We start from the raw sequence: 11,360 nt of genomic DNA on the forward strand, positions 1-11,360 counted from the left end.
AGTCACGACAATAGAGATCCTATTAAATTATTGTCATTCCTAATTATATGGTTTAATTCATTAAACGTCATGGTTTTAGGACACTCCCTTTCCTTTGTGACTGCTGACTCGAGCAGCCCTCCCCTTATGCTGTGGCAGGCTGAGCCTAGGAGAAAAATTATTTGGTGAGGAGAGAAGCAAAAGGGATCTGCAGTCTTGGACGCTGTTGGCCTTATGGTTAAATCCAACCTTCAGACGATATTAAATAGCCACTGTTTTGTCAGAGAAAAAGAGAAAACCACATCCACAATGCCAGTTAACGAACTGCCCGGTAATAACCCCGAGAGTGAAAGGTAAGTTGAGATAGTGTTGTAATTGTCAGAAGGACTATGATTACTCATTGGGTCAGTAGCAGAGGCCTAGCTAACTGTAACCTTACTCCGATAGCAACTTGTTTACTGTATTTACAGTTGATATTATGTAAGTCAGTGGAACAATATTGTGCTGAACTGCCTTTTTATCTCAAAGTTGACTATATTTAGCTCTAATTGAAGTCTGTATAATGTTATTAAAGTTGGTTGCTGTTTATATCGAACAAATTGTCATTTAGCATTATGCTGACGACGTTGGCTAACGGGTTAACGTTAGGTAGCTAGTTAGGTTACCAGCTAATGCTAACTAGCCAGCTCGTTCTTTGACTAGCTACTTTGGTTTTGTCAATGCACTGTTTAACGCTAATTGCTCTATTTGCGATGCATTAATAAACCAACTAACGTTAACCACGGCAACATGTTTTCACAATAATGTTGGGATAATTGGATTAACACCTTATTTCGTCGAATGTTCTGGAAGACGTTTTGTCGACGTTAGTAGCTAGAAACGTAGTGACAGTGCGTTTTAAGCAAGAGTCACACAGCCAGTTAGCGAACGTTCGTTAGCAACTACTAGCCATTGCGGCAAATATGTGGCTTGCAACACTTCAACACTTGTAGCTTCTCACCTGCAGGTATCAATATCATATGTCCACTTGCATATGTTTGGCCAATAAAAACATGTGACGACTTGACTGGGTCGACAATATACTTTCGACCTAGGTTAGCTAGGTAACATGAGTGACAACTAGTTAACTTACCTATTGGCTCAGTTCCCTGTCAGTACTTGTGCCTAAAAACCAAAGTACAGGATGTGCAGTATAAAAGTTGGTTATTTAGCTAAAAACAACCCAGCTAAGGATCAGCAGTGTACACTAACCCTATCAGAATTTACATCCCTTCTCATCTGTGGGAATTAAAACTTGCCCTAACACAAGTCGGCTCACCATGGAGTATTTTCCATTTGATTATTCTCAATAGTTGCAAATCGTCATGATTAGCCTCGGCAGTCTGAGTCTCACTAAGTACAACTACTGTTGACTTGTGTAGTATAGTTTTCTATCAGAATGGACACAGCACTATTTGCACGTTTTGGTCAAGTCTGTGCCCAATGGGTGTGAAATGCTGTTATGGTTTGTTGTATGGGTGGGGCATTGAGCATAATGCTAAATGTCTGTTGCTAGAGGAAGAGGGCTCTTGAAACTTAGTCCCCAGCACCACCATTTAAATGCTTTGAGTACAGGTTGCAAGGTGTCCATAACTGCCCCAAAATCATTCCCCTTTGGCCAAATATCTATTCTATTTTCTGCCAGGCAGTATTTTTCCACATCAGATTCATTCAACTGGTAAAGGCTGTTACGCAAGAGGTGGACTCATCTCCCACCTGACTAAGCCAGCTGTCAAGTTAAGGCGCTTCATGAATGGTTTGTGACTGGGGATTTTGAGGAATTTTGTGAATGGCGTAGAATAGCAGTGCAGTTGAATCTGTGGTAACAATTTACAGGTGGATTGTGAACGGCCAGGGATTTTCCATAATGATGCTAGTTGGATTTTATTTGCAATTATCTGGTCAGGTTGTTTCCAAAGGAACCTCGTTCACTAGAACCACAAGTGATTCCAGTCAATATACCGTAGTAATGAGTGATGAGCCTATGCCGTCGCTCATACTTAATATCACTGTTTCTCTGATTTTGAGCTCCAAGGTTGACAATGGTTCTTACTTTGCTTTCACATGTCTGCTCCACATATAACACTGGAGTGGCATTTGCATATGAGTCTGAACAGTAACACCACCGCTAATGGGTTATGGGTTTTGTTCCTGCTTGGAGAATAGACCTACTCTCAGTTCTGCTAGCGCAACCCTAACAGAAAAGCTTATTATGGACAAGATCACACTGTTGTGGCTTAGGCAAAATGGCTGATCAGTGCAGTTGGTAATCTGGCACATGTCTCAGTGATGTAAGAGGTTGGTCTTTTTGTCGCAAGTGCAGACTTGAATTAGGTTATGAACTCCACCATTTTTTGCCACCCTAGTTTTTAGCCCGGGTAGCTGAAATTGTTCTCAGTATTTTTCCATTAACGTTGTTTCCCGAAATGATGCAGACAGTGGCACTCGTTTCTTCCCCCATAGGCTACTCCCACTGTGACAGTTCACTCTGCTTAATCAGTGATATGTCAACAGGGAATCAGTCACCATGGCAGCCATCTCTGACAACCAAGCTGAGTGAAGGCAGTCATTTTGTTTATTGAATCATCACCAGGGACTGAAACTAATATTTTGGTCCACTAGGCACTGTGGCAGGTAGATTTTGTTTTTTTTACCTGCTGTAATTTTTTTGCTATATTTACCCCGAAAACCACATATGGATGAGCATGCTTTGAAATGTTTATAAAACAATGCATCTATTAATAGTAAGAAGTGATGTGGTACAGTGCCTTCTGAAAGTATTCACACCCCTTGACTTTTTCCAAATGTTGATCCAGACTGAATTTTGAGCTGATTAAATAGTTGTCACTGGCCGACACACAATACCCCATAATGTCAAAGTGGAATTACCTTTTTAGAAACGTTTACTGAAGAAAAATATAAATGCAACATGTAAAGTGTTAGTCCCATGTTTCATGAGCTGAAATAAAATATCCCAGAAATGTTCCATAAGCACAAAAAGCTTATTTCTCTCAATTTGTGCACAAATTTGTTTACATCATTAATGAGCATTTCTCTTTTGCAAAGATAATCTTCTATACACCTGACAGGTGTGGCATATCAAGAAGCTGATTAAACATCATTATCATTACACAGGTGCACCTTGTGCTGGAGACAAAAGGCCGCTCTAAAATGTGCGGTTTTGTCACACAACACAATGCCACAACTGTCAATTTGAGGGAGCGTGCAATTACCATGCAGTGCAGGAATATCCACCAGAGCTGTTGCCAGATAATTGAATGTTAATTTCTCTACCGTAAGCCTTATCCAATTTTAGAGATTTGGGCAGTACGTCCAATCAGCCTCACAACCGCAGACCACGTCCAACCAGGATCTTCTAGGACCAGACACATGGACAGCTGATGAAACTGTGGTTTTGCACAACTGAAGAATTTCTGCACAAACTGTTAGAAACCGTCTCAGGGAAGCCCATCTGCATGCTTGTCGTCCTCACCAGGGTATCTGTATTCCCAGTCATGTGAAAGCCATAGATTAGAGCCAAATGAATTTACTTGAATTGACTGATTTTCTTTATATGAACTTAGTAATATCTTTGAAATTGTTGCGTTTATATTTTCAGTATAAAATTAAAATCTGAAATGTCTTGAGTGAATAAGTATAAGTAAATCCTTTTATGTTAAGCCTAAATAAATTCAGGAGTAGTGCTTAACCCCCCAGAGTTGATTGACACATCAGTTAATTTAGTTTTTGACCCTCTGCCATTTTATGAATCTTATTCAATGTGTTTCTATGGGCTTTAGTAGTAAATGCGAATATCAGTATTTTATCAATAAAAAATAAAAAATATATATATATATATATATATATTTTTTTTTTAAATTTTTTAATTTTATTATTTATTTATTTATATATATATATATATATTTATTTATCTGATACCCAAAGCGGTCCTAAAATCAAATACCTAAATGATCCATTGTATGACCATTTTTAAAACAATTCCATATGTCAGCTTGGCACCCCTTTCCCCCAAAGACATGAAATATCCCTTTGAGCATGGTGAAGTTATTAATTACACCCAGTCACTACTAAGATACTGGTGTACTTCCTAACTCAGTTTCTGGAGAGAAAGGAAACCGTTCAGGGATTTCACCATGAGGCCAATAGTGACTTTAGAACACTGAGTTTAATTGCTGTGATAGAACTGAGGATGAGCAACATTGTACTTACTACACAATACTAAGCTAAATGACAGCTGGGGGCTGTACAGGGAGAAAAAAACCATCACATAACATCCAGTTAACATCTGGTTTGCAATAAGGCACTAAACTGCATCAAATTTGGTAAACAAATGAACTTTGTCCTGAATTTTGGCTGCATCATGTTATGGGTATGCTTGTCATTGGCAAAGACTAGGGAGTTTTTTTGGGATAAAAATAAACTGAATAGAGCACATGGAAAATCCTAGAGGGAAACCAGGTTGTCTCCTTTCCAACACACTGGGAGACATTCATCTTTCAGCAGGACAATAACCTAAAATACAAGGCCAAATATACGCCAGAGTTGCTTACTATGATGACAATTGAATGTTCCTGAGTGGCCTCGTTACAGGTTTGACTTAAGTCATATTGAAAATCTATGGCAATGGCTGTCTAACAATGATCAACAACCAACTTGACAGAGCTTGAAGAATTTACAAAGAATGTACAACAATGCTGTTTTCACTTTCCTTAATATAAATTCAAAGGGGGATACCTAGTCAGTTGTGCAACTGAAAGCATTCAACTGAAATGTGTCTTACACGTTTAACCCAACTAAACTCTGCGTTTATTTTTCAGCAGACTTAACATGTAAATATTTGTATGAACATAATATTAAACTGAGACCTAAACGGAACAAGTTCCACCGACATGTGACTAACAGAAATGGAATAATGTGTCCCTGAACAAAGGGGGGTCAAAATTGAAAGTAACGGTCAGTATCTGGTGTGGCCACCAGCTGCATTAACTTCTCTGGGATATGTGGGACGCTAGCGTGCCACCTAACCAACAGCCAGTGAAATTGCAGGGCGCCAAATTCAAAACAACAAATCTCATGATTAAACATACAAGTATTATACACCATTTTAAAGAAACTTCTCGTTAATCCAGCCAGTGTCTGATTTCAAAAAGGCTTTATGGCGAAAAGTCACAGAAAAACATACAGCCATTTTCCAAAGAAGGAGAGGTGTCACAACTCAGAAATAGCGTTATAAATATTCACTTACCTTTGATCTTCATCGGAATGCACTCCCAGGAATCCCAGTTCCACAATAAATGTTTGTGTTGTTTGATAAAGTCCATTTATGTCCAAATACCTCCTTTTTGTTTGCGTGTTTAGCCCAGTAATCCAAATGCACAGTGCACTAGCAATTAGTTCAGACAAAGTCAAAAAAAGTTATTACAGTTCGTAGAAACATGTCAGACGATGTATAGAATCAATCTTTTTAGGATGTTTTTAACACACATCTTCAATAATGTTTAAACCGGACAATTCCTATGTCTTTAGAAATGAAAAGGAACGCAGCTAGCTCTCACGGCCGCGCGCCTGACTGAACTCTGCCAGACCTCTGACTCAAACAGGTCTTATTCTCTCCCCCTTCACAATAGAAGCCTGAAACAATGTTCTAAAGACGGTTGACATCTAGTGGAAGCCTTAGGAAGTGCAATATGACCCCATAGACACTGTATATTGGCGTGGCAAAGACTTAAACCAACAAACCTCAGAATTCCCACTTCCTGGTTGGATTTTTTTCTCTGGTTTTTGCCTGCCATATGAGTTCTGTTATACTCACATACATCATTCAAACAGTTTTAGAAACTGGTTAGGGTTACTAATTATATGCATATTCTAGCTTTTGGGCCTGAGTAGCAGGCAGTTTACTCTGGGCAACTTATTCATCCAAGCTACTGCCCCCGTTCCCAAAGCAGTTAAGTACTGCAGTTAATCTCCTCCTCATGGACTGCACCAGATTCTCATGGACTGCCGGTTCTTAATGTGAGATGTTACCCCACTCTTCCTTCCACCAAGGCACCTACAAGAACCCAGATTATTTCTGTCACACAGGTATGATGTTGAGATGTACCTATCCTGTACCTACGATCAGCTGTCTGTCCTGTCTCCCTGTAGCACTGTCTTAGGCGTCTCACAGTACGGACATGGCAATTTATTGCCCTGGCCACATCTGCAGTCCTCATGCCTCCTTGCAGTATGCCTAAGGCACATTCACGCAGATGTGCAGGGACCCTGGGCATCTTTCTTTTGGTGTTTTTCTGTCAGAAGAAAGGCCTCTTTAGTGTCTTAAGTTTTCATAACTGTGACCTTAATTGTCTACAGTCTAAGCTGTTAGTGTCTTAATGACCGTTCCACAGGTGCATGCATGTTCATTAATTGTTTATGGTTCATTGAACAAGCATGGGGAAACAGTGTTTAAACCCTTTACAATGAAAATCTGTGAAGTTATTTAAATTTTTTACGAATTATCTTTGAAAGACCAGGTCCTGATAAAGGGGCATTTATTTTTTTGCTGGCTTTAGAAAGGTGTGGGGGCTTCCTTAATCAACATCCACGTCATCGGTGCCTGGGAACAGTGGGTTAACTGCCTTGCTCGGGGCAGAACAACAGATTTTTACCTTGTCATCTCAGGGATTTGATCCAGCAACCGATTGGTTACTGACCCAGCGCTCTACTAGCGTTATATAATTACACTACACAATTAGTTTGTTTCTTACATCTGCAAACGGCTATTTTCTTAGCGATTTGAGCCTAATTTGTTAGCTGCTAATGCTAATCAATAGTTAGCTGGCTGAATAGCTGAGTCAGCTCAAATGTAACTAGCTATACAGCCTGATAATACCAGTGATGGTGTAGACCTAAATCAGCATGTGCAACCATATCTTCTAAATCAAAGAGGAATACGCAAAGCATAAGTATGTTAGCTGCTTCATGTAGCTAACATACTTATGCTTTGCGTATTCCTCTTTGATTTAGAAGATAAGAGAACATTCAATGTAGCCAAAGATTATAGATTCCCATTGTCAACTCTTTGGTTCTTACCCTGTCACAATAACTCCTCCCTGGTATTTTCATTCGTTGTCATGACAAACACTGTATTCAAAGTGTCCGCTATGATATTCTAACTATAGAATTAGAATAATCATTCTATTTCCATGATTCCAACACTTTCCCAAGTGATTTGCTCCAAATCGCAATTGCAACATTTGGTTAAGAATAAGGCCTAGGCCTCCCGGGTGGCGCAGTGTTTAAGGGCGCTGTACTGCAGCGCCAGCTGTGCCATCAGAGTCCCTGGGTTCGCGCCCAGGCTCTGTCGTAACCGGCCACGACCAGGATGTCTGTGGGGCAACGCACAATTGGCATAGCGTCGGTAGGGATGCCCTTGTCTCATCGCGCACCAGCGACTCCGGTGGCGGGCCGGGCGCAGTGTGCGCTAACCAAGGTTGCACAATGTACCCTCCGACACATTGGTGCGGCTGGCTTCCGGGTTGGATGCGCGCTGTGTTAAGAAGCAGTACGGCTGGTTGGGTTATGTATCGGAGGACGCATGACTTTCAACCTTCGTCTCTCCCGAGCCTGTATGGGAGTTGTAGCGATGAGACAAGATAGTAGCTACCACAACAATTGGATACCACGAAATTGGGGAGAAAAAAGGGGTAAAAAATAGATTGTTTGGCCAAATCATGCAGCCCTACATGGGAGTGTGGAAATGATTTCAAATGAGCACAAGAAATTTATAAATGCTAAACTATTTATGGTTTTATACGGTTCAATTCAATCAAAATGGAGAAAGACCCATTGAAATCACTTAATGTATGCGTTGCCACCCTAGGGTCAACCACCACTTATAAAGTAAATTTAGAACTTTCATTATTAAAATACTGCCATATTGTCCAATTTCTTTTAAACACAGTGATATAGACTTGGGTGTGAATACGATATTTATTTATTTAATTGTAAATACATTTGGAAACATTTCTAAAAACATGTTTTGACTCTGTCATTATTGGGGTATTGTGTTGATAGGTGAGGAACAATTTGATCAATCCATTTTGAATTCAGGCTGTCACACAGCAAAGTGCGGAATAAGTCAAGGGCTTTGAATATATTCTGAAGGTGCAATATAGTAGTAATAATAATAATTAGTAATAGTAATAATGGCTCTGTTCTTCTGTGTTCTCCAAACACCTCCAGTCAGAGGCGGTGTTCCCGCTGTTGCAGTAACCCCTGTCCGGGGCCTCTGTGGTGTTCCTGATGCCCCTCGCCCACCCCTGAAGATCCCAGGTGGGCGAGGAAATGACCAGCGGGATCGCAGTCTTTCAGCTAAGCTATTCTACTCTGTGAGTCCACTCTCCTTCACATCCTCTGGCATTAGGATACATACCTGTGTCAAACCTCTCTTCGTACCCACTAATTTCTAAAAAAAAGAAATCTTGCAGGATGCTCGGTTGCTGGTTCTTGAGGAGCCTCCACCCATCAACGGCAGAGTGCGTTTCCTGCTCTTTGAGCCCCGTCGCTCAGTGGGCAAGCACTGTGTCTGGAGGGGGGCGCTGAAAGGGAGGAACATCTACATCGAGATCCCCCCTGGAGCTCTGCCTGAGGGCAGCAAAGACAGGTCAGTGATCCAATGCAAATGCAACCTCTTTTGTCGACTTTTCAGCTCATTTATCACCTGATTTTATTTAAAGGAAAATCCACCCAAAACAACTAATTCCTTTAGTTAATTAACACTATGTGAGAACATAGGTTTCATTTTGGCGGTATAGTAAGGTTGGTAGCAACGTGGTAAATTATTGTGGGAATCTGTTGCTCAAGTCGACAACAAAAATCCACAATGCAATGCTTTCTTTAAGGGCTGGCTAGGTTGCTAGCTAGAAAATGTAGCTACACACAATAATCGTAAAGATAATCTCAGCATGTAAAGTAGCTAGTTAGTGCCGTTTGATTAGGCAATTTAGGAGTCAACAATCTCACCATGTTCAATCTGCAAATCGATGTGTCTCAGTAGAGTCCAACATTCACAACTACAGATATACTTTTGAGGAGATGGGGAAACGTTGCCCATGCTACATCAATGTGCCGTGTGGTGCATTCTGGGCAATTCTGGGACAAAGAGCGCTCTCCTTCAAAGAGTGAATGGGAGTCTTGGCCCGCCATCTAAAAATTCCCAACATTGGCACAAATTTTGTCAACAAGAAGTACAACATTACAAATCTTTTCAGAGATGTAAGATAACTAGCTTTGGAATCGAGACATTACATACTTTCGCGGGAAATAGGCACGTTTCTTGACATATACCCTCACTTTGAGAAGGGATTGTGTGACGATTAGCTTAGCAACTTTGTGACCCAGCATGACAACGTGAACGCGATTGGTAACCGCACCTATGCAATGCACCCTTGACTAAAGAGGCAGACGTATAGGAAAATTAGCTAGACCCTCTATTAAATTACAGTTTTCTCGAGGTAGGAATATCGCAAAAAAATATGCCCAATGGCTCATTCAAGAAGGCATCCTCTCGAGTTACGACATCGGCCAATATTGAAATCGTTTTCGCAATCTAAAAGTCGTTTCCTATTAACTTTCATTGTAATGAGAGTGACTTTATCGCAGTACTACATCATACCGGCCGGATTTCTGTCTGCTTGAACGCCAATAACTCAGATACACATGAAATGACTCTGGGAATCTATAGAACATCTATGAGATGCACAAAAACAATATAACGTTCAAAACAGGTGACCCTTTAATAAAAGGCACATCTCGATAGGTGGTCCAGGTATCCTCATGAAATAGTTGGCATTTACTATTTTCTGTATTTGGCCTCCGCTTGCGTGAGGAACATCTCCATTAGTCCACCTTGAATGCCCTACTCTTTCTGCAGTTGTCTAAAACCTTATTTTGTTCTAAATTTATTTTTTTACCCTTTAGTATGTCTATTTTACTGTATTGAGTTATACTTGCTTTACAATAGGAAACCTTTTTTGAATATATATTTTTTTATCGCTGGATGTCTTTAAACCCGTTTTACATGGTTGTTTCTTGCTAGATGGACTCTGTTTCTATTGTACTGCCTTAATAGCTCACTGATTTTACTTCCCTTCTCCAGTTTCGCTCTCCTGCTGGAGTTTGCGGAAGAGAAGCTGCAAGTTGACCATGTCTTCATCTGCTTCCATAAGAACCGAGACGACAGAGGTAAGTTCCTGTGTGTTTGTCCAGTCAACCCTTCTTTTTATACTTTTTTTGTTTGCGTCTTCTCACACTACCTTCTCTCTCGCTCCAGCATCTCTGCTGCGTACCTTCAGCTTCCTGGGCTTTGAGATTGTGAGACCAGGTCATCCCCTCGTCCCTACCCGTCCTGACGCTTTCTTCATGGCTTACAGCATCGAACGAGACTCCTCTGACGACGAATAACTGATCACACACAAGTTTGCTTTTATGTACCCTTCCCCATCCCACTCTATCACTTAGGGAAAATGCATATTATCAAAACTCAGTGAGGTTTAGGTTTCCTGTGAAATTGTTTTTGTTTATTACCTTTGATGTGCTGTATTACAATGACATTTGCACTAGTGTGTAATGTTAAACCAGGAATGGACACATCTGGAAAATGTTTCCTCACCACTGTAATCATTTCCATGTGTAGTGCTCATTTCCCCCTCCCCATCCACCACAATGATAATCTCTAGGATGTAATATATATGGTAATTTCCATGCTGCATACTCATGTAACTAGTTTTTTCCCCCTGGCTACTTCAAGTTGATTTTCATGTTTAGTTTTAAAAAAAGTGTGCATGAATTATTTTGTTTTAGTTTTGATTCACTTGACTGAAATCTGCATGTAACAAGTGCGCGAATAAAAGTGCTCACCTTAACAAGTCGATTTTGATTTCTAGTTATGTTGTTTGGATTGGATACAGCGCAGTGAAATATGTAAAGAATTGTACAAGAAGTAACATTTTGGCCTATGTAGACCAGAGGGTTATACCAGTTTTAAACATTTACATTTACATTTAAGTCATTTAGCAGACGCTCCTATCCAGAGCGACTTACAAATTGGTGCATTCACCTTATGACATCCAGTGGAACAGCCACTTTACAATAGTGCATCTAAATCTTTTAGGGGGGGTGAGAAGGATTACTTATCCTATCCTAGGTATTCCTTAAAGAGGTGGGGTTTCAGGTGTCTCCGGAAGGTGGTGATTGACTCCGCTGTCCTGGCGTCGTGAGGTAGTTTGTTCCACCATTGGGGGGCCAGAGCAGCGAACAGTTTTGACTGGGCTGAGAGG

The 11,360-nt window shown here is 40.6% G+C and overlaps 1 protein-coding gene across 1 annotated transcript; it reads left to right on the forward strand.

Moving 5' to 3' along the window:
• The first annotated feature begins 114 nt into the window (after nt 1-114).
• Nucleotides 115-10,954, forward strand: LOC118359229 (ornithine decarboxylase antizyme 1-like). Its single transcript, XM_035737620.2, is given in 6 exon segments — nt 115-332; nt 8,266-8,323; nt 8,325-8,411; nt 8,511-8,686; nt 10,181-10,266; nt 10,355-10,954. Coding segments are annotated over 6 exon segments (657 nt in total). The 5' UTR covers nt 115-213; the 3' UTR covers nt 10,486-10,954.
• The last annotated feature ends 406 nt before the right edge of the window (nt 10,955-11,360 follow it).

The sequence above is a fragment of the Oncorhynchus keta genome, chromosome 26, assembly GCF_023373465.1.
Source record: "Oncorhynchus keta strain PuntledgeMale-10-30-2019 chromosome 26, Oket_V2, whole genome shotgun sequence".
Taxonomy (NCBI): domain Eukaryota; kingdom Metazoa; phylum Chordata; class Actinopteri; order Salmoniformes; family Salmonidae; genus Oncorhynchus; species Oncorhynchus keta.